The 22,670-nt window shown below is 43.1% G+C and overlaps 1 protein-coding gene across 4 annotated transcripts; it reads right to left on the reverse strand.

The window, feature by feature from the left end:
* Positions 1–587: 587 nt before the first annotated feature.
* On the reverse strand, positions 588–22,670 carry IL2RA (interleukin 2 receptor subunit alpha). Of its 4 annotated transcripts, XM_067002125.1 has the most exons (8): positions 21,990–22,663; positions 10,954–11,139; positions 10,626–10,730; positions 10,084–10,320; positions 9,356–9,397; positions 8,340–8,387; positions 7,348–7,408; positions 588–980 (listed from the first exon to the last, which is right to left on the reverse strand). In XM_067002125.1, the coding sequence occupies exons 1-7, from the start codon at positions 22,048–22,050 to the stop codon at positions 7,365–7,367; spliced, it is 723 nt and encodes a 240-aa protein (XP_066858226.1). In that variant the 5' UTR covers positions 22,051–22,663; the 3' UTR covers positions 588–980; positions 7,348–7,364. The 4 variants fall into 4 exon arrangements, with proteins under 4 accessions (XP_066858226.1, XP_013040950.3, XP_013040952.3 ...); XM_013185496.3 differs by lacking the exon at positions 588–980 and having other exon boundaries at positions 4,143–7,408; positions 21,990–22,662; XM_013185498.3 differs by lacking the exons at positions 588–980; positions 9,356–9,397 and having other exon boundaries at positions 4,143–7,408; positions 21,990–22,664.

The following is a 22,670-nucleotide window of genomic DNA, read 5'->3' on the forward strand; positions in this document are numbered from 1 at the left end:
CACCCCCTGACTCACACCTCCACCAGCTCCCTGGCTCTCCTCCCCAGGACCGTTTCCCCCGACGGTACCCAGAAATGCCCTCCCCTCCTCTGCAAGCACATGAAATGCATGGGAAGCCAAAGAAGTAAATGAATCAGCTTGGAGGCTGTCTTCCAGCAGATATCAAGGGCGAGCTGAGCAGAGGGCTGCCCCAGCCCTAAGGTCCCCAGCTCCTGGACCAGCCTCTGGGCAGCTTTCTTCTGGGGTTTCCTCTGGTTTCTGCTGATCCTGAATATGGATGGGGCATAGGGACAGAGCCCAAAGCTGCTCCGTGAGCCGTGCGTGTGCCTGCTGGGAAGATGCAGCCCCCCTGAGCTGGGAAGGTAACGTCACAGCTTGCTCTGCTCTGTGTCCATCTGTCTGTTGGGGGAGATCTGGGTGCCAGCGGGACTTTGGATATGAAGGAAGAAGTGGTTATTAGTGGGGGCTGTAGGGGGATGCTTTGAGCTCAGAGCTATTGCTGGTTGCATCACTTGCTGGGGCATCTGAAGGGGCACACAGCTGTGCCAGCAGCTTCACCCAGAGGTCCTGCCACTGCCCCTAGGTGTTACCCATCCCATAAAACAAGCAAACAAATGAACAAAAGAAGCCTAGCATTTAATTTCTTGTTCAGCCTGGAAACACACTCATCACATTGCATGTCTCTGAGAAACCTCTCTGGCCAACGGAGGACCAAGTGTCCTTCCCAGGCCGCCTCTCCACGTACGTGCAGTGGCCGACCAAGCACAAGACAGGCTGGCAGCAGGACTAAGGTGCAGAAGCAACTTTCCTCCAAATTCCCGGCGTCACTTACTATTTCTGGCATTGCCACGGGCTTCCTGTGCGGTCTAGACCGAGGCATTACCCCGCGCAGGGATGGCTGGGTTGCAAACACCCCCGTACGGCGTGGGTGGAGGAAGGAGAGCAGACAGCAGCACGGTGAGCAGGCTGCTTTGTCGTGCCTGCACCAGAAAAAGGGTGAATTAGCAGGTGAGGAGCTCAAAGGTGGGGCATCTCAGCTGCTTCTGTTGCCTACACCCTCATGCCACAAGGTGGCTGGGCTTTCATGACAGCAGGCACAACTCGTGCCTTGCTCCCTCCCACATTAAATCAGGTTAACGATGCTTTTGTTCCTCGTGAAGATCTGAGGGGTTCCAGGCTGCAGGTGCTGCTCTCCTGGCGGTTCAGGAGATCTGTGGGCACAGGAGACAGTTCTGCCCCTACACAAACCTGGCTAGAGCTGAGCCTTGTCCCCATCCAGGAACCATTCGAAAGGGTCCTGCTAGGTTTTTAGCACACTGAGGACTGGTGGAAGATGTTTTCTCCCCACCTTTGGGAAGAGGCAACCAGGAGGTACCAAGGCAAGACAGGAGAGGTCTTCCCATGGCACCTGGGGTCTCTGAGCATCTCCAATCCTAGGCCCCTATTGTTGAACATCTAAAAGAAAAAAAAATGGATGGTGGATCTTTGCATTTTTATAGCATCTTCTGTCTGATCTTTGGTAGCTTTACTTGAGTCAAAGGGCTAAAACATGGCTGTCAACTCCTAGAGCAAAACCCAATGTTGGATAAAGAGTGTCCTGAGTATAAGGACTAAAGGCTTGAGACAGCTAAGTCTGATGAAAGCTTATAAAAGAGGAGTGGCACAATGAAAATGACTGGGTCCTTGGATATATTTTCATAGAAGTAGCACAAGTGTAGATCAGGAAAACATCTGAGAGATCAGCCATAAACTGGGCTTGGAGGAAACCTTCAGCAGGAAGGAAAATTAAGAAGAAATTATCATTTTTTAACTGCCGAAAAAAGAGAAGAGGAAAAAAAAGCTGAAAGGCTTTGTGCTGTGTCTGTATGATTCTGCACAACACTCAGGATATTTGCTGAAAATGATTTTTTTAGCATGTCATGATGATACCAGTGAGAGCAATATATTCAGGTCTCCTACTATGAAGTAAAGTTTGCTTTCTAAGTATCACATTGGCAGGTAAAGTATTTATAATGTAAGTTTGCATCCTGTTGCTGACAAATTGCACAATGGCATCTCTTTCAGCAGTTATGTTAGTTGAGTCTAGTCTTATCCTGAGTAACCTGCTCATATTTTCTTAGTTCAGTAAATGAAGACTTGTTTTAACAAATTGCTACTTGCATAAATGGTAAATAATAATTTAATTCTGAGGCTCTGAGATCTCATTCTGAATGTATGGAGCACTGGACTTGGACTGAGGCTGATTTATGAAGTTTCCCATCCATAAAATGGAAACAGAAGAATTATCTTTCTTTTACTGTGCACAGTGTCCTAAGGCTAAAACAGATAGCATAAAAACCTTCATTTTTATTACTTTCCTCATATGCTGTGCTTAATCAGAACTTTGTTGAGGATAGGGGGAGTTTCAGCAGTATAAAAACAATAAAAATTAGAGGAGTGAGAAACCTTTGGTTTTGAGCACAGAGAGCTGGAAAACAGGACTACTCGTGCACAGGAAATTTTGTCATTTCAAAATGTGGTTTCAATCTGAATCAGCAAAACCCCAAGAAGTTTCCAAATTCCCCTTGAAATGGAAATTCTGAGAATTTTGACCTGGAAACGCTGAAGCAGGGTGTTTCTGATACCCTCCTCCTGCCCTAGACCCGCTGGGCGAAAGCAACTTTCTTGTCAGCTTGCAGCAGCAACTCGACCAGCTTCCCTGAGGACGTGGGAGGCTTCCCGGGGACACCAGCCGTGCCACCTCCCCGGGAGGCTCTCCAGTGTCACTAGGCTCTGAACATTGCTCTGGGAGCCCTCATCCCAGCAGGACTTCTTGGGCATTTCACAGCTGGGTCTTAGCACACAACTTGTGCATGCAGCAGGTAGAGCAGGTGGTTGAAGGGCTCTGTTAGGATAAATGGGGGAAGGTGTAGGGTGTTGGCAGGATAGAAGATCCAGTTTTGGGTCTTGCAAGAGGTTCAAACAATTTATGCAGAAGTATTAGCCTTACAGCAGCGCTGCTCTGCCCTGCAGCCATGGGCTGCATCCTACAGGGACCTACCCCTGGTTGGGGCAACACCACTGGGGGCTCCGCACTGAAAGGACCGTATTTAGTATGGGTGTTAAAAATAAAATCTAGCTAGGGGATGTCTTCCCTGAATGCCTCCTGCAAAAAGGCTGGAGGAGAAAAGAGAGAATTCGAAACCTGGAGTTGACTGATGGAACCGGCGCTTGCTGAGTCCTCAAGTCTTTGCTCGTACGCCTTCATAGCCCCCAGGTGAGCACGTATTTGCCCTACCACACTGTTATTCCTACAGAAAATATAAAAATCTAGAAAGAGTGGGTGGCTGAAGTGTTAAGACTGTGACTGAGAGGCGGATCTGTACTGTTTCATTGCCTCCTTGCACTCTCAGTCTTGCCTTGCATCTTCTCAGTTGTCTATGATATGGGCCATTTTTGGCCACTGAACAGTACCTGTGCATAAGGTCCCTAGCTCCTGTTGTTTTATAATAGTAATTTATTATTATTACATAACATAATATTTATTATAATAATAATTTATTTGTCACTGCAACCAAAAAAAAATCACACTTTAAATGTAAACTTTAGAAATTATTCTGCCTTAGGGTGGTAGGCAATGTTTTTAATCAGGTTTCTTCGCTGATACATTTACACAGGTGAGTAACAGGTTCCGAAAGTCTTGATAACTTTGGGACTGGGATTCGGCTCAGTCTCTGACACCCCTGGGTGTCTTGGGTCCTGGCAGATTTCTACATTTAGGCAAGAAGATCAAACAGTAGGTGTTTCCATGTGAGCTACTGTCTAAGCCCCCAGTAGAGTCAATGGAGATCTAGCTGATGCTGTCCATAGGGGCTGGAAAACTATTCTGCCTGGTTGAATATCTGCATTTAATAGCTGAATCTCTCTAGACTCCTCTTATCTCCACCGTGATGGGATAAGCTCACATGGAGACATCCGTATGAAGTCCATAAACACTGAAACATTTCAATGTACAAGATAGCTTTTCTGCTGCAGACTTTAGGAAAAAAAAAAGTCTTCTGGCACTTGGGTATATATAGCATACAAGTAATGGAAAAAAAAAAACAGAATTTTCAAAGTCTAGATCAATAACAAGAAGGACAAGCTGCCTTTCAAACATCCAGAACAATTTATTCTTACAGTTTATTAGTCATTCCACATTGAGAAAATCAAAGTTTACAGAATATAAATATCAAAAACAAATATGTAAATTTGTAAAACAAAGAAGAGTGGCCATGGAGCAAACACGACAATTATGGTGCCCCTTTGGCCACGGCTTCTTCCAGTGGCAGAGTTTTGCTACCAGGCTAGATCCTATTGATTTCCACATATTCTGTGTGTTGTGTTGAAGGATGAAGCCTCAAATACAACCATTTCCCCAGAGGGTCAGCGAGCCCTACCAGGAGGTATAGCTCAGTACAGCTCAGCTGAGAGTTATAGTTTTCTGATCAAGTACACGTACAGCTCCCATGCTGGAGATCACCTGGGTTCAGACTCTATACAAATGTTAATAGCTAACAAAATGAAATCCCATAATAGTTTTCCAGTCTGTATCCTGCTATTGCTTACAGGTCCCATACCAGCAACATGACTCTCTTAATTTACAGGAAACAAAGGCAAAATATATAGAGAGAGGCCATGAGCCAGCTGGCTAGGGAAAGTAGAATAAAGCACTGGGGCAGTGGGAGATGAGACTCGTTATCTGCTTCACTGGATAACCATGTGCATGCTAGAAGCAGATGAAATATTAGCCTTCTCCAGTCAAATGCCATGAGTGGGACAAGCCAGGCCAGCCTAACTGCAGTGCTTAACGGAGTTATGTTAACAGTAACTAATGTGCATTAACCTAATGAAGCACAAGCGCTAGTACCACTGCTCGCAGACTTCGGAGCAGCTGACAGATTTGGAAACCTATCATCTATTGCATAAATACAGGTTGTTTTTTGCTCCCATACAAAATAACAGCATAAAGTTAGACCATTACATATCCATCTGTATAAAGATACATATTATGAATTAGTCTTATTCTAGCAGGAATAAAATAAAATAAAATAAAACAACAACAACAGCAAAAAACATGGAAAGTATAAATATCAAAGCTATGGAGTAAGAGTAACTCAGGCATGGATAGTATAAATATCAAGGCTATGATATGATAGTAACTCAACAGGAATACAAACCAGTAAAACAATGACACACATTTTATCACAAAACAGAAAATTACACTAACATTCTATACCTCCTGAACTATAAGGAAAGGATTCATCCCATTTGGTTTTTGACATATACCATGTAAGCATCTATAGGTAATCTGATAAATATGGGCATCATTTAGAGTCAGTGAAGGAAAACCCATGCCTTAAACCAGTGAGTCATTTGGCCTATATACATATACATATGTATATATGTGTAAAGCTACGTACATATATAGACAGAGCTATATATATACATGTACATGTATATGTATATATATTGCAGTACATGTGTATATATAAAGCAGTGTATATGTGTGAATATATTTGACATAAATAAATATATGCATATATATATAGGCAACATGGTGATCCCCTAAAGGACTTGTTCCTTCCCATTGTCTGTCTCAGGCATAGCTGCCTACATTTTGTCAGATGAACACCATCCTCCCAGGCAAAACATAGCTAAAAAGAGGCAGAAGACTATTCAGACCTCATAAATTCCCAATAACGTAAGTACATGTCAAGTATTGCATATGCTGAAGTTGTGCTTGAATCTGTCCTCAGATGCCTTTATGCTAGGCTCTTTGGTGCTCTGCAGCTACAAAAGGCGTAGACAAATTATCTGCTGCCACAATCTGCAGCATCCTTCTCTGATCTGGGATAAGAGTAGGATAGGATAGGATAGGATAGGATAGGATAGGATAGGATAGGATAGGATAGGATAGGATAGGATAGGATAGGATAGGATGGGATGGGATGGGATGGGATGGGATGGGATGGGATGGGATGGGATGGGATGGGATGAGATGGGATAGCTGAATAGGATAGGATAGGATAGGATAGGATAGGATAGGATAGGATAGGATAGAATAATCACTAAATACAGCATGAATGTAATAATGTAGTAACTGTTGTGGAGATAGTTTGCAATAATTGGAAGAGGGGAGCAATGACAAACACATGTGCATACTGAACCACAAAGGAGTCCAGCAAGATGCAACCCGGTTCTTCTGCAGCAAGGCATTGATTTCACAAGCTTAGATCTGAATGTCACAATTCCCTGGAAAGTTATCACCACAGCTGAGAAAAGGCAGGTTTTCTATGGCTTCTTCTATATTTACGGGGAAAAATCATCCAGCACTTTCTGCAGAAGACACCACTTAGGATCTCAATTACCCTTTCTTTTGGGATCAGCTATTTCAGCACTTGCTCCACCACAGGGCCAATGAAATGTAGAACTTTCTTGGTAATTATTCTCCTATCATATTCTCAGAAACCCCACAGTGGCCCAGGCAATCTGCACCATGGTTAACCATCTTCGCTAACACAAGTTTCAAAGCGTTGTCTACACTTTCTATGGCTTTATCCTATCATGAACAGGCAAAAAGCACTGCTGGTGGTTACACAAAGTTCCTCCCCCTGCCTTGTAGAGAAAGATCCCCATTCAGCAGATAAGCAGAGCCCATTAATCATTAGTGAAGAACATGAGGAGAAAATGGGATGAGGATTAGCAAAGAAAGAGGAGAAAAAGAGAACTCCCAAGTGTGAAATTGGGACATTTTGGATTAACAAGGCTGGGGAGCCTGTGAGCAGGAGTAGTCTTTATGCATCTCAATGTAGTAACAGAAAGAGCGAGGAGGCCAGACTGAAATAAGTCTGAAGTACAAAGTTGTCATGATATGACTGAGAAATCAGGGGGATGAAGGAAGAAGAATTACGTGGTGGTGGTGGCAGATGCTCCACCAGACTTCCCACAGATCAGCCAGAGAGAAAAAGGCTGATTGCGTAATCTATCTGAAACCAACATATTTGCATAATTAACCTTAATTTCCTCACGGGATTCATTTTCCACCCATTATTTGAACTGTCATTCTCAGTTCCACAATGGCTGGGACAAAGCAGTTTTAGGCACGCTTTTTGATTTCAAAAGCTCTGATTCCTCCTTTTCTTGTACGAGCATTTAACAGCTGAACCAGACAACCCAAAATCCAGGGTCATTTGTTTAATACCACAGAAGGTATTCAGAAATCCAAGCAGTGCAATAATGAGATGGCTGATCTGGCTGATGGCTCTTCCAGTATAAGGGATTATTTTTTTTTAAGATTTCATATTTTCCCGGTTCCTCCCCACTTACCATCTCTGCTTGGCGAGTCACACAAAGACAGCAGAATGGGTAAGCAGAATGAAAAAGATAGCTGTAAAAACACAAAATCAGCACAAAGTCAGCACCTGGAGTTATCTGTAATGCTCCACGGGGATTACTGCAGTTACCCCAACTGGAAAAAACAAAGGATAGGACTGGGAGAGGATCTTATCCTGTTCTTATGTCCAGAGGCAGCAGATCCCCCCCAGTGCCCCATTGCTTTGCTCCCTGGGGCAAAAAGGACCCAGCCAGAGGGGACCTGGACAACCAGAGAGCAACCACAGCCAAATAACCAGGGGCTGCTGATGCTGCAGTCTCTGGCATAGTTTGCAGTACTTCTCTTTCCCTTCCTTTATCACACTCCATTATTCCTCCTTATTATAATGTGCTCTACGGCTGTCAGCAGACTCCAGCTGGAATCAAGAGCCCTTGTACGAAGTCTTGAGCATGTGCACAGTAAGAGCTGATTTCTATTTTAGCAGCTAATGATTGAATGGGAGATGGGGAAGGGGGAGAAGAAAATCGTTTCAGACTGATCTAAATGCATCAGTTTAGCTGTAAGCAAATATTTTATTTTCCCATCCTCTTTTACTCCTTCGAAAATGTGTAAGAAACACATCATTTAAATATTTACATTTTCCTCCTTTTCTCCAGTGGAAGTTACTCACTGAATTCACATTACATTTCAGAGGAAGAATTTGAAAATTACTTCATTTTAAAACTAGATTTTTGGTCAACCTATTATTTTTTCTTCTCTTGTATGACTTTAAAAACTGCTACATAGAAAGCTGAAGTGCTTAAACAGTCTCTACACTTTCTTTCCTGACATCTCACCTGATCCATGGACATAGATGTGTCTTGCAGTACATTTATTAGCTCTTATACCAGAGATGGACCTCTTCGACAGAACAGCAAATTGAAAGGCAAAGTAACTGCTCTGGGGGACAGGGTGAGGTCTGAGCTCAATTAATAAAATGGCATACCTGTCACTGGCAGTATCATAGAAGAGGAAAAGGATGGATGAGCTGAACCTACAAAGAGAGAGAAATTCTTGATGTTGCATTGATTTGCTCTTTTGGCGAAGAGCCAGCTCGTTCCAGCATCAAAGCAGTGATGAGGGCAGACTCAGGCTAAGTCTGACAGCGTTGCCTCTGCACAGCAGACTTAATAATTGTCATGTTTGTTTTCTGACCATTTATACATGTTTCCAGCCTGGATATCAGCATATCTGCCAAACTGATTATCTGCCAAAGGTGGGCATGAAGTGGCTGTATCTTCCAGGGAATGGGATCCAGCTAGGATCTTTATTTCATATGAGACTGGGAAGAATGACTTTCAAGGTGCCAAGCAAGTAATTGGAAACGTGCTTCAAACAGGATCTCATTTTTCCAACAAATGGAACCTAAAACTTCTCCAGTGCAAGAAATACACTGAATTTCTCCCTTATCCTGAGAAGGAAGCTCTGAACTTTAGTTCAGTATGAGGTATCATCAGGTTTTTGACAAGGGGTTCTGTTAGAGTGGTGTCTTGATAAACGTTTCTATGCTGAATGCTGCGGGGAGAACTGAGAAAGGGGAGAATATTCCTTATCTAGCCTCATTAAAGGCATTATGTTTTAACAAAGGGGACTACAACATTTTGGGGGAATACAGTTCTGGTGCACTAATTAGAAAGAATGACCTTGTTCAGGCTTGAATGTGCATTTGCAAGAAATTGGAATTACTGTTCAGTTGAATTAAAGGATTAAAGGCCAAAACAGCCTAATTCATCATCCAGAGTCATTTGTTTTTCATAAAACTAATTTAAAAGTTTCAAATATTTATAATCTCTGACTTTTCAATAGGTTGTGTCCTTTTCTGGGACTGGCACGCTGATGGGTTATTTCCATTGTAGCAAGAAGTTCCTTCATCCTGATAGCACTACACGAATTTGCAAATGGAAAAAAAGTGACTGTCTTGATGGAGGAGGAAAAAACAAACAACAGCTGTGACTACCATACCTGAAACACACTGAACTGGATGCTGTAGGAAAACAGGCAGATCTATAAAGAAGGGGAGAAAATCCTGGGTTAATACCGAATCAGCATGTCCAGTGAGACAGGTGATTCATTCCTACAGTCAGAGCACCAACAAGGCAACAATGGCCAAGTTGCTCCCAAGAGGTGCAAAGGGGCTTGCCCAGACATCCCTGTTCCACCACTTGGCCTTCTACAAGTCACAAGGGCTGGTGTTTGTCTCAGCTACCATTATGCACATGTGGCCCCTGAAATAGTCATCTGGGTTCTGTTATAGTCACTGGGGAGAAGTAAATCTTTCTAGGGTGCCATTCATCTAAAACCTTGAGCAATTTTGAGAGATGCTTAGATGGACCTTTTGGAGTACCTTACTGTGAAGTGAGGATAGATGATCTCATCTGCTAGGAGCAAGGAGAAAAGAGAAAGGCTTATTCTACTATTTTCTTCCCAATATATGACTATCTGCTCCCAGATTTGTGCTTCCTTTTGCAATATTGCAGTTAGCATGAGAAGACGCAAAGACCAAGCAGGAGGCAGCTGTATCCTCCCAGTAGATGTCATCTCCATCAGTACTGGAGTTTTGCAGTCACCGATCTCTCCACCCTGAGCCCCAAGCAGGTCGTTCCTTAGGACCCATGTGCTGAGTTGGTGGGGTGTGGCCCCCTCCGTGAACAGGTCATCACACTGATGTGATGCCAAAGCAAAAACCTCACCTGGCTCAGTAACGGGTGACAGCCACTCGTCCCTAATGCTGCTGTCATTGGTACATCGCATGTTGAGGGGTGTCCAGATGGTTTTTCCGTTCACCTTCTTGCACGTGCGTGTGCCAGAGACAGGAGGTCGCTTATCGTAACCGGCCTGGCATTTGAAATATAATACTTGCCCCACGGAATAATCTTTGTCCATTTTTAAAGAGGCATGTGGAATAGTCTTGGGTGTACCACAAAAACCTGGGAAATCACAAGGCAGCACGCGGTTAGACAGATACATCTGACCTACTGCTTTTGTTTCTGAATCAACGTGATTTGTGTTCATACAAAATGTAGTCAAGTAGGGTACAGCAAGCTTTCCTAGCTCTTTGTGAGAGTATAAAGAAGTAATTTGCTTACACCTGTTCAGCCAAGATGGTATTATAGCAATTTCTTATTTCTCTTTGGCTATAAAATATAATTAAAAATTGCTCATCTTCATTCTTATACTGCTTCCATGGAAATCAGTGGGAGAAGTGGTACAAAAGGAACAGGCTTTAACTTACCTGGAATGTTTTCTTGCTTTGGAGGTGCAGGGCTCTGTGTTTTTCTCGTCTCCTGTGTAAAATTTAACTCCACCGTGGGAGCATTTGACAACAAAATTTTCTCATCTGTGAGAGAAGATATATTTGTTGAATTACAACGGGATAAATAGCAGAGCTAAGCCTGAGCACCCAAACTTTTACAGGCAGGACAGACCTGTTGTAACTTTTAATTTCCACTGATAAGCACAAAAGGTCATTTGTTAGAGCAATGCCCTGATGCATCTTACACTGACTAACTCATTGGAAAAACACCACTGCAAGTGCAGAGAAAGATCAAGTAATCACTTACCAATGCATTCAAATTCCCTGTAGACCCAAGAAACAGTCCCCGATATATTCCGACACCGAATTCCCGAGTACTGCCCGCTTCTCCTCCTGTAGCCGTCATCACATACATAATACAGTTTGGTATCCACTGGATATGTTTCAGCAGCAACGTCAGCAAATTCAGTCCTTGGAAGAGGTGGGCATTTTCCTGCAAACAAAAAACCTCTGAATCACAGCAGCCTATACATGTACTTTACTCACCACGGACTTCCAGTATCTCTCTGTGTTATCAATACCAGATCATTGACAGAGCTCCATTAGGTGCCTGGAGCCTAATTCTGCTCCCAGTAAGAGAGATGAAGTTGTAGAGGTGGAAGAAAGCATTTTCAAGAGGTTCACCTAAGCTGGCTAATGGAAATTAAATCCAGGCTGGCAAGAAAATCATCCGTGTGAAATGCAATTCAAGCTGTCACCCCCAGTGAGTTCTGCATTAGTGCTTTTATACCTGGGAACCTATGGGGCTGTGAGGTTGAAGTTGGATAGGCAATGCCTATTGCGTACAGGTTTCCCTAGAAAGAGCTCTCCAAGTGCAGAGCTACCTCTTGGGCTGCTGTCGGGCTCAAGGTGAGACAGGACAGCACTCCTGGAGAAGAAACATACCTTGTGGGAGGTTTGAAAGTCACCCACATGCAGCGCGGGTGCACAGCCATGAGGTGATGGCACCACACAACATGCACAGCCAGGCCTCTCTGCAGCCCTGCCTGGTTGTTCTGGAAGGGAACCTAGGGTCAGCTGAGTCAACATGCAATGCAAATCCAGCTTCCTCCCTCTCCTCTTCCTCCTAATGAAGGACTGCTTCCTCGTGGGAGGTGTTGAGGGATGAAACTGGGTGTCATGAAGGGAATTTGAGGGCTGCAGAGCTTTGCTTTTGATTGTTTCCATATCAAGGAGAGACTCTGATTGTCTGTTGAAACTATTAGTTATTTTAAGTGCATGGCTTTGTGCATTTATCATCATCATCATCATTTTAAAGCAATCCCTCCCTTCAAAGCCTTATTCACATTGGAGTTAGCTGCTCCCATTGATTTTACAAGTATGGATTTGTGCAGGACATAGAAAATCCTGGCCTTGGGAATCTCCACCCAGTAACAAAACCCTCACTTGCCTACAGTTTTTACGTAGGAGGCACTGACCCAGTGCCCTTGTGTTTCCTCTAGAGGAGAAAGGATGCTGGAGCCAGGATGTGCTGCAGCAGCTGTTGGGAGCCACCAGGCAGATCTGCCTGCTCCTGCCCCAGCTGCCCGAAGCAGGCTGTTGAGCCCTGTCTTTCTGCACCCAGCAGCTGGGTGGCATGCAACACTACCCAAAATTTCTTAATGAAGCTGCAGACGATCATATCGTAGAGCTGCTGCCTGCACCAGAGTGTGTAGCCTTGAATCTATGGAGTGAAGCTTAATAAGCAAAACTAAGTCATTAAAAGTTGGGATCATCTACAAGCAAACACTGGGAAGGAGATTACACTCTCAGTTCTGTCTGAGCACACCAAAGAGCAGCTTACTGTGAAATAAGTTTGCAAACCTAAATATAACTTGTCCCCAAACAAGGATGTTAAGTGCTGTGTCATCAGCAAATTGCATCTAAATATACTTCTCAATCAGTTGGAAATGAATTTAGATCATTTCAGTGCACTTGAAAAGCCCACAGAAGTTGATCTGCAGACCCAGAAGATGATAAAGGCGCTGCTTAATGATTATTTAAGGTTTAAAGGCTGAGAAATTTGAAAATAAAACACATTGGCTGCATTGGGTCTGATGCTCAGTATCTTTGGGTGCATGACCCGTGGCCCTTTATGCTTATGCATAATAGTAACAGCTATTATGAGTAAAATGTCTTAGTCACTGTGTCTTCGCATTTTCTGCAGCCATAATTAATGCAGCCTTGGCAACCGGCAAGAATGACTGCGAAAGGGCCTTGAATTCCTGCTCGTTGTTCATTTGGCATCTGCCCTTGACTCCCAAAGTGCCTTCCTGAAACAAAGCCATGCTGACAGCAAACCAATCAGTGTTTCCCAGGCCCAGTCCTGCAATGCCCTTTTCTTTCAGAGCCATCCATCATTTTCTCCCTTTGATATTTTCTGCCCTTTTTTGCTTTTCATTATCGTGCCACTTGGTAAAAGTCACAAAGTGCGAAGAAGGCCACAATCAAAAGTATTGTGAGTGGTTTAACAGCCAAGCTGCGTAAGGACTATTTTAATCCCCTTGCATCTTTGTGTTATCAAAGGATTTGCTTCATAAACGACATCAGACTGTGGCTTCAAGTGAAGCTACTGCACCCGAAATAGTTAACCACATGGTTTACCACAGACTGTCAGGGTGATTAAAATTAAAGAGTTATCAGATGAGCAGCAAGTTGAGAGCATGTACTCTCACTTTCCCTGTAAGCTAAATGCATGCTTCCCTCAAGACTTCAAAAGCCTCTTTGAAGCAGATTGCAGATCTGAATCTCAGCACAAGGCACACAGACCTACAATTCTTTAGTCTCTTCTTAAGAAAACCCACAGCATCTAGCCTACTCATCATGAAGGGCAACTATTGTTTTAATCAATGATCAAATGAAGTTGGGGTTCTTCTGAACTTGCAGGCGTCGGATAAGGGTTGTGCAGAAATGGTGCGCAGGCAGCGAGCAATGCCCGACTTCCACTCTGGCTGGTGCTCATGTATCAACACATGCAAGTTGCAGCTGGATCTCATGCAAAACTCCTAGGACCTAGCCTTTTCGTTTCATCCACATCACTCAAATTCTCACCTTCTCACTTGTAAACCACTGCAGTATCTTCTTTGGCTTTTGCAAGCACATTCCTGCCTCTCTGATCCAGAAAGCATTTGGAAAGATGAATTTCCTGGGCCTTATCTTGACCATTCTGGACTTCTGGCTTCCCTCTGTTGGCTTCCAGTGCTTCACTGTCATGTCATATGTTTTGCTTCCATTTCCAAGAGCCTTCTCCTTATCAACAATCACACCCTTTCAAACCATTGACTTCTCATGTTAGACCTCCTCACCCATGTGTTTGATATTGAAGTCATCAGCTCTGGGGCTTATTGTAGAACCAGTCCTCACAGTGGGAGGAACCTTGCATGAATATGGACATGTCAAGATATCCACTGCCATTATTCCTCTTCATTGTCTTTAAGTATCCTATATGTCTTCAAAGGTGTTTTTCTTTCAGTGGTCTTCTACACCTCTTTCAAGAACAGTCGCTGCCCAGTGCGATGATCAGTATTACTTCTGTACATTCTTGCCTCATTTTTGGGTCCTAAACTTTCTGTGTTTGACAGTTATTGGCATCATGCCTACCCCAAATGAGCCCTAGCTATCAGCCAGGACTCCAGACATTGTGGCAGTAGATGCGATGAAAATTCATGATAATGACTACACACTCCATGAAGTCTGTCTAAGACTGGAAACTATAGTTTGGCCACCAAAACCCATAAAAGCTCCCAGTACTTTGACATTTAGCTGCTTCACAGGCTCAAGCTAATTTACATGTTCAAACTCCCATGAAGGAAGATTATGTATCCCCCAAATCTGCAGGGGATGTAGGTGGTGGCATATAGGTGTGCAAGGGTGTTTCATGGCATTAGATGTCTTGGGGTAGTGTGGGAAGAGTGTGCAGAGAAGAAGGAGACCGGGTGAGGTCTGGATCATATTGCCTACACATAACAGTCTCTGGCATCCACTACCCCAGAACTTCAGTCTTTGTGCCCAAGGAAATTGGATGGTTTGTCCCTAAAAGACTGCAGTGTGGGTGATAGAAGAGCCAACAGATGGGAAGAAGCCAGGGAACTGTGGAATGGTAGTGCAGATTTACTCCTTGACTAGATTTCTGACTTTTACATTTTTTAAGGGAGGTGAATTTTAATTTTATTGCTGTTTTGCACCTAGATGGGAACTAATGTTAATTTGTTTGAATTGCTGTGGTAAGAAAATATAGGTCTTATAAAGGGCCAGCACACCTAGGAGTCACCAGTCTCAGAGCCTCTGGTGGCCCAGTTTTCCATGGCCCAGCTTTCCTCCCACTTGTGCATTCCTCCACATCTGCTCCAGGACTACACTCCAGGGTCAGTTTAAAAGCCACTACCATCCCATAGCACTAGTGGTTCAACGCCCTCACAACACTTTCAGAAGTCCTCTTGGTGGTTTTGTTTGCCTCCTCACTTTCCTTTACCACATCCTTTACTTCCTCACCCCCATGACAAAGTGCTGGGTGCCCCTATTTCCTTCTCTTTTGATCCTGATGTCCCATCTCCTCTTTCCTTCATTTGCAAGCTTCATCACTCCCCCCTTACCATTTTCATCTCCTCCCCACCAAAACTGACGGATGACTCTAAGTTAACACTTAGAGGTACTACCTAACTATTCTCTTATTCCAGCTGGGATTCCTCATTTCTCCACATATTAACGGGATTTTGATGTCTACAGCATTCCTGGAAGTTTTGTATCTGATTTGAAATATTATCATACAGTGGACGGAAACTTGTAAATTCAGACGACTGATATCTGTGAAACATAAAATGTACAAAGTAGCTACTGCACCTTTTGGTGTGCTCCCCAAAATTAAGTTTGATAAGACCTGCAAGCCAACTACTTCGCATATCAGCCACAATATAGGTGGGATTCCTGCTATTACTGCTTAAGGAAAGGTCTCCAGTGCTATTTCAAATGTCTTAGGGCATCTGGGACCTCCACATAAGCTGCTGGATTTCACAAAAAAGCTATTGGAGGCCAGTGCCAGGCAGAATATCCTGACATGCCTGCACTTTGGCACACAAACCACGCACTGTTTTTTTGTGAGTTCATTGTCATGTGCTAAATAAAGCTTAACTGCCTTTGGTGACCAAGGCATAGTTAAAAATTAAATCACTGTAACTCAGTCATTAAGCAAGGAACATAGACATCAAGGTGAGACTGGGTTGTTAATCAAAATTAGGGAAGATAAACCCCACTCTGTGGGACTGGAGAGCTTTTCATGACATGCAAAATAGCCACTAAGACCTGATGGCACTAGTGATAGAAGTCTTTCTTTCAATGCTCTGATCAATTCAGAAACTCAGTAAATTACTTGCTGCGGATCTATCTTTCCCAGTCATCCCTATGAGTTTACCACTGCTTCCTATCCCTACAGGTTAGGCACTAATCTTTTGGCTACCCTCAGCACCTAATGCCATTATGTAGGCTCAGAGGAAAGAGAACCACTAGCTAAATCACCATTAATTCCTCTAGCACTATGTTTTTTTTTTTCCCTGAGATTTCCCAACCAAAGTTTTTACTGACCCAATATAAAACTTTGCTGACAGCAGACGTGCTGGTGGTATTAGGATTTTTGAAGCTCGTCTGTGTTTTTGCCTTCTGAGTTGGCAGAGCTGTGTTAGATAAGGCATCAGAACAACACCTTCCGTACAGAACAGGAGGATGGGGAAATTTCTAGCAGGTATTTTTAGTTATTTGGTAAACACAGGCAATGAGTCATGCCATGGCGACCTAAACTCAGAATTTCCTCTGTCATGTGGATTTGTGTCACTGGCACTGACATTATTCTGATGTAAAGTTAAAACAGCAAGATGTAAAAACAGGGCAATTTTCCCTTAAACACAAAGGTGGTATGAAGGGATTGGTAGGAAACTTGCTGTTTGAAGATCTAGCTAGAAGCTAGAAGCAGAACCAGGCAGTTCACACACCTGCCAGTTCAGAGATGAAGACAGCCTTTCCCCAGAGACGCCAAGAAATCAAACCATGTCAAAATGAAGAGATTTCCCCAGATGTGCCTGAAAAGCTAATTCAGCCCTGGGGGTTCATGCCGCCTGAAACTCTGTGCTCTCTAAATAGAGCATATCTCTTGAAGATGAAACTGATATGGGTGAACAGAAGGAATTGATACCAGCAACTGGACTGAAATGGTAATGAACTTTTTCTAACTTCAAGACTTTTTCCCAAAGGGCCTGATAACAAGCTAGCTATAACTCTGCCTTCTTCTTTCCCATCTGATTAATGTCATTTATGGTCTAGGTGGATTTGTAAGGGGGCAATAGATTAGAGCTGCAAGGCTGAGCTGCAGACCTGATGTTTATGAAAATTTGCCTGCGAGATTTCGTTATCTATACTGTAGATTGCACAGAGATTATTTTATGAATTCATCTTAGTAGTAATGAGTCTGCAGTTTAAGGAACAGAAATGCATTGCAGATGAAATATCAGCCACAAGATTTAATGCAGACAGTGATGGAGAAGAGACCAGCCCTACAGGGCAGGAGATGAGTTTCAGTATTCCTAATGTCCTGTTCTAAGGACCAGGCAATTCAATGTCTGTTGAGTGTGTTGGTTCTAGAACATGTTTCTGTTGAAAAGACATGAGAATGGAGAATGAGTTGGCAAGATGTCTTTTTTTAACACTTTGTAGGTGCATGGAAAATTAGGTTTGGGAGAAATGCACCTCTCTCATCTCTTGGCTTGATGATGCTAACCAGCTGTTTGCCATTAACCTAGGCAGTGGAATCTTTTTTTTTTTTTTCTTTTTTAAATCAGAATTTTTCCATAAACTGCAAGGCTAGAGTTCATTTCTCAATGGACTAAGCTTTCTCATGCTCAGAGGTAGTTCACAATCAAAATTTACTTTCAGGAACCTGCTTTCTTAGCTCCCTCTGTAATGACTAGAGCTGGACAGATGTCTCTGGAGGACACTAGACATCTAGCTTACATTTTCCAATGCAATGCCTACAGGTGCTTCTCACTTTTTGTTGGCTGCAGTGGTGATTGAACAGTCTTATGTGCTTGGATTGGGAATTAGCATGGGTCAGCCAGTGCATTGATTTCATTTTAAAGCTCAGCTGTTGTGAGTTCCCAGCAGAGCAGCCCGAAGAGTTTGTGGCATCTTCTGCTGACCCAGATGCTCTTCTGAACATCTGCCTTCCCTCTTCCTAAACAGCTATCCCCATGCACCCCAACTCTCAGCTGTTGTGAGGCATAGACTGATGAGTGTCACCCAGCAGACATTTCAATTCCCCTGTAGTCACTAGAAAGACTTACAGGATGTGACTCATTGCACCCTTATCTCCAATCTAGTAGATGAACTGCGCCCTAAAAGAACTATTTTATCTTCCCCAGCTATGAAGGGTGTCCACGTGTCCTCCTCGCTGGAGACTTTGATGGTGCAGGTGGCTGAAGCTAAGTGGGATGAAATCTCACAGCTGGCAGGGAGGCTGGGCAGGGGACTTGGACTGCAAAGGTGGAATTGGAAGAGGGAAAGTTAGGAAAGAGGGAGCGTGTTTCACAAGGGAGGGAAAGGGAGGAAAACTAGCCCAAACAATGTGCACTGAATAGAAAATGTATGAATCAGAGAATGAGCAACCTCCGTTTTTCTTATTCTGTTGTTTCCGGGTGTTTATAACTTTTGATCTAAGGTAAAGCCACAGAGCTCAAACCCTCTAAAGGCACCCACTACACATAGTAGGGCAGGAGAACACGGTGTCTGGTTTTGAAAATATGATTTGTGAAAGCCTTGTTTTGGTGACACTTGTTTTTTGAATAGATTTAGCTACGTTTTTTCCTTAACTCTGTGAGTTCAGTGACATTGGCTCTTAGGTATTTCATCTAAATGAAAGAATACATTACTGAGAAAGAAAATTGGCTTTTTAAGCAGCAGCAGACATTCAGAATCTTTGGCTGGAACTTTCTCAGCCTTTACTTTTGCTGGGTTGGAAGGGCTATTATCCTCTGAAAATAATTGAACTGGAGGACAAGCACGTGTCCCAGTCTGAACAAAGTGGTCTGGTGGGAATCTTGACTTCTAATGTACCTTAAGGTCTCATTTCATTTATGACCTTAGCATGGAACTGGTCATTGAGCATATTGCTGGAGCTCTCACGAGGGGGATGGAAATTATTTGTCATTGTTCATGATTTTTCTGACCTTATAAGCATGAAATATTTTGCCAACTAAAGAGGGATGTCTATTCTTTGTCTGGGGGGTTGCGTTTTAGAAAGGGAGAACATAAAGGAAAAGCAGGAGATGACAATGCTGCTACTGCTGCAGGGATGAGGAACAGGGAATCGACCAAAGAAAGTCATGAAAAGACTTTGGCAGTGTGAGTTTTGGAGAAGCGTTGGAGGAGATGATGAGAAGGGTTGGTAAACCAGGTGGGGAAACTGTTCTAGTATTCAGGACCCGGTTCAGAAGATGGAAAATGACACAGAAAACATCCAAAAGCTTGGACTTGAAGACACAGTTAGTGTAACAGGAAAGAGAAAGGATTCAGCTGGACATCAGGGAAGAAAGCAGAGGGCCCAAAATCATGGTACAATGAAGAAAGAGTGAACAAAGTTAAAGGCAGTGGTTTTCCAAAGGTAGTGGCTAAGGAGTGGATTTTTTACCATGATGAAAGGGAATCATAAAATCATACAGAATCAGAGAATCATTTATGTTGGAAAAGACCCTTAAGATCAAACCAAAAGGGTAGGACGTTTGGGGACATATATAGGGAGAAGATTTCTCTGTCTCAGGGAAGAAGCAGATACTGCAGGATCTCTGTCCACAACATTGGCTTTTCCTTAGCACAATCACAATTTTAACAATTTAAAACCTCTTTTATTTCACTGAAGCTCTATGTTGGGCACTTTGCTGCTGAAGACCACCATAACTGGAAGGTTTATATAGGTATTTGCTCTCTATTTGACCTTACAAGAAACACTTGTATGTGTTTGACAACTTTAATTTATTCTGCATTGCATTTCAAATCCATGGGAGCGAGCACTAATATGCAAGTATAATGGGAAAGAAATTCCTCTCATTTAAATGACTGAGATCTGGTACCCATCTTGTGTGAACAAAATTCAGTTGAATGAAATTCTTTCCTTTGTGAGTTTTAATCCTTTCCAGGTTTGACTTGCAAATCTATTCAGTGTATTCCTGTAAGATGAATACCAAGATGGAAAGGTCGTAGGAGCACAGTCCAGCTTTTATTTTGTATTTGACCCTCACCTAGCATACTTCAAGCCTCATCCATGCCTACAGCATCTAGGCACTGCTGCCGTGCAGGGTAAATGAGATAAATGTGATGCTCTTCAAGAGAAAATCTAATTTTCTCTTTTCCTCTTTAGCACTAAGATGTAGTTTAATTTACTAAATGAATAATCCGTAGTTTCCCCAGATTCATATAATAGGAGCTTACTCTCTGCAAAGTACTTTGAGACCCATCAGTGAAACTGCTGTGTAAAACAAAGGCTTTTTATTTTCTTTTTACCCTCATGATATTTATTCTTGATAGCTCTTTTTGACAGAAACCCTCTTGCAAACAACAGCTACGGCAAGATCTATTTACAAAACTGAACTTGTGATACTGGGAAGAGCTGAAAAGAATAAGGCAAAATAACACGAGTAACATTGTATGTGTTGGGATTAGAGAGTCCTAGCTGATTTTTGACCAGCTTGACCTAGCCTCTTTCCCTTTTCTTTGCTCATATCTGTTCCCAAATCTTCTTGTTCAACCCCATAAGGAATAAAAGCAACAGATCTAGCAGCCACGATACTTCAGGCATCTCTACAATAAAAAAAGTCATAAATTGGTATAAAGGGCAGTTTTTCTACATTATTGTGCTATTTGCAGGAAGAAATTTATATTTGTGTAAAACACTATGTTTAAACATTGGGAGAGGCATTCAAAATAAGTACAAGAAGCTGAGGAAAGAAGAGCTTAGTGGTACAGTAAAGAACGCAATGCTATGCATTTATTCATTCATCAGAGAATTAAATCATATCAAATTGCATAAAATGCAACTACTTAGCACCTCTCAATTTTATTTTTTTTTTCCAAAAAACAGAAAGATTTCTGATAAATGAGACTTGCCAGCAAGAACTCTCACAATGTGTCCCGGGCAGAGTAATACAGAAAGCGTGATATAGGGGACCTGACTCATCCCAGAACCGATCCCATTTACATATCTCTGGCAGAACGTCTCGAGCGGTGCTCTTGCACACTTAAACATTGGCTGTGGGCACTGGCACTTCATTTGGCAATCAAAATACCCCACAATGGAAAAGGTGTGGAGCTTACAGGCAAAAGTATTTAACCAGAAAAAAAATCACCTGAGCGTCAAATATTTTTTAAGGTATTTCCTGTGTTCATGGGTAGAGATGGTTGGTTATAAGCATCCCAGCCATCCCTAGAGGTGCCCCGACCATAGTAAAATATGCAGCCCTGATAGAGATGATCCCTTGGTAGTTAAAATATCAGTGTATCCATGATCCTGCCTTAGGCTGTGTCTGCTCATACCTCTGAACCCAGACATCACCAGCAGGTACAGAGGGAAATACCACATTTATCCTGAGGGTTTAAGTAGTATCCCTCTGAACAAAGCAGTTTAAGTGCAAGCACTCTAAAATATCACCCCATTTCTTAATGCACACGCCTGTCACAACAGATAAGCCAAATATAAGCAGTATTACAACGTATATATGTGTATAAACGTGTATATGTGTATAAAACTGCAGTGAATGCTGAATGAATTACCTGCCTCTGTTTGCAATTTACAGGCGCTACTGGTTGGGAGGTGTGGCTGAGCGGTTATTTGGTATCTCTACTACCTGTAGCAAAATGGATGGCACCTTTTAACTAATAGCACGGCTATCAATTTTGCCTGCAGAAGCACTGACATTTCAGTGTCTATTTTTATATTTCCTAAAGTTACATGCAAAATGGAAAAAAACAAATTCAAAGAGCTACCTAAGACGCCCAAGGTGGCTTTGATCTGCCCACTGTTCCAGTGATGGGTTGGAGGATACATGCATTACTCAGACAAAAAAATATCCTGTACTGCTCTGGATTGTCTCCGGTTGCTGGTTTGTGGGCACAAAACCCATTTCTCTCGTTTTCTTAGACTAAAAAATTCCTTAAGCTCTTAACATCTTTCCTTACCTGAAAGGAGCCAGGATGTTGCGAACATCCTCTGGCAGCCACCACAAAAAAGAAAATCACATTTTCCCTCCCCAAAAAGCAGAAATAGTCATTTACCTGCCCTGTTTCCCTTGACGGATCCAAACAAGAGCCACATCAAAAGGCACTTGAGCTCCATGGGACTTGTTCACATCTTTTCTCCGCAACTCCGAGGATGATGAAGAGTTTCTCAGAAGCGATGGGCTGCTGTTGGCTGACCCAACGAGCTGTCTACTGCATGGTTAGACTTATGGGCAGAGCCACCCTGCGTGCGCAGCAAGGACTTTGCTCTCTGGTCAACAAATTGTCGTTCCACTGACTGGCGCCGCCAGAGACAATAAAGGCTGCCGTCTCTTCTGCTTTTATCCAGGAAATCAAACTTAATGCTCGGCGTCGCAGAGCGTGCTCTTGTGTGTAGGAAGTGGTTTGACACATCAGAGCTACTGACTCCAGAGCTGTTCCACTGCAGCTGAGGTCAGTAGAAGAGGGAAAGATTTTAGAGGGTTTGTGCAGCCACTCAACCCCAAATCTGTGGCGGGACAGGCATCTGAGAAGGACCTTCGCTGTAGGATAGCTGTCTGGTGTATGACAATGGACATCAGGCGCCATCTGTGTGCTCTTCCTCTGAAGAAAAAGGTCCCAGGAGATGTTGCTCTGGCTTTTTAGAAGACTTTATCTGCTTCTGATTAGCCCCGCTCCATTTGTGTTTCGGTATGCCCGTCTGCAGTTTCTCTGGGGGACAGCTGGACTGAAGGATGG

The sequence above is a fragment of the Anser cygnoides genome, chromosome 1 (assembly GCF_040182565.1).
Source record: "Anser cygnoides isolate HZ-2024a breed goose chromosome 1, Taihu_goose_T2T_genome, whole genome shotgun sequence".
NCBI lineage: Eukaryota > Metazoa > Chordata > Aves > Anseriformes > Anatidae > Anser > Anser cygnoides.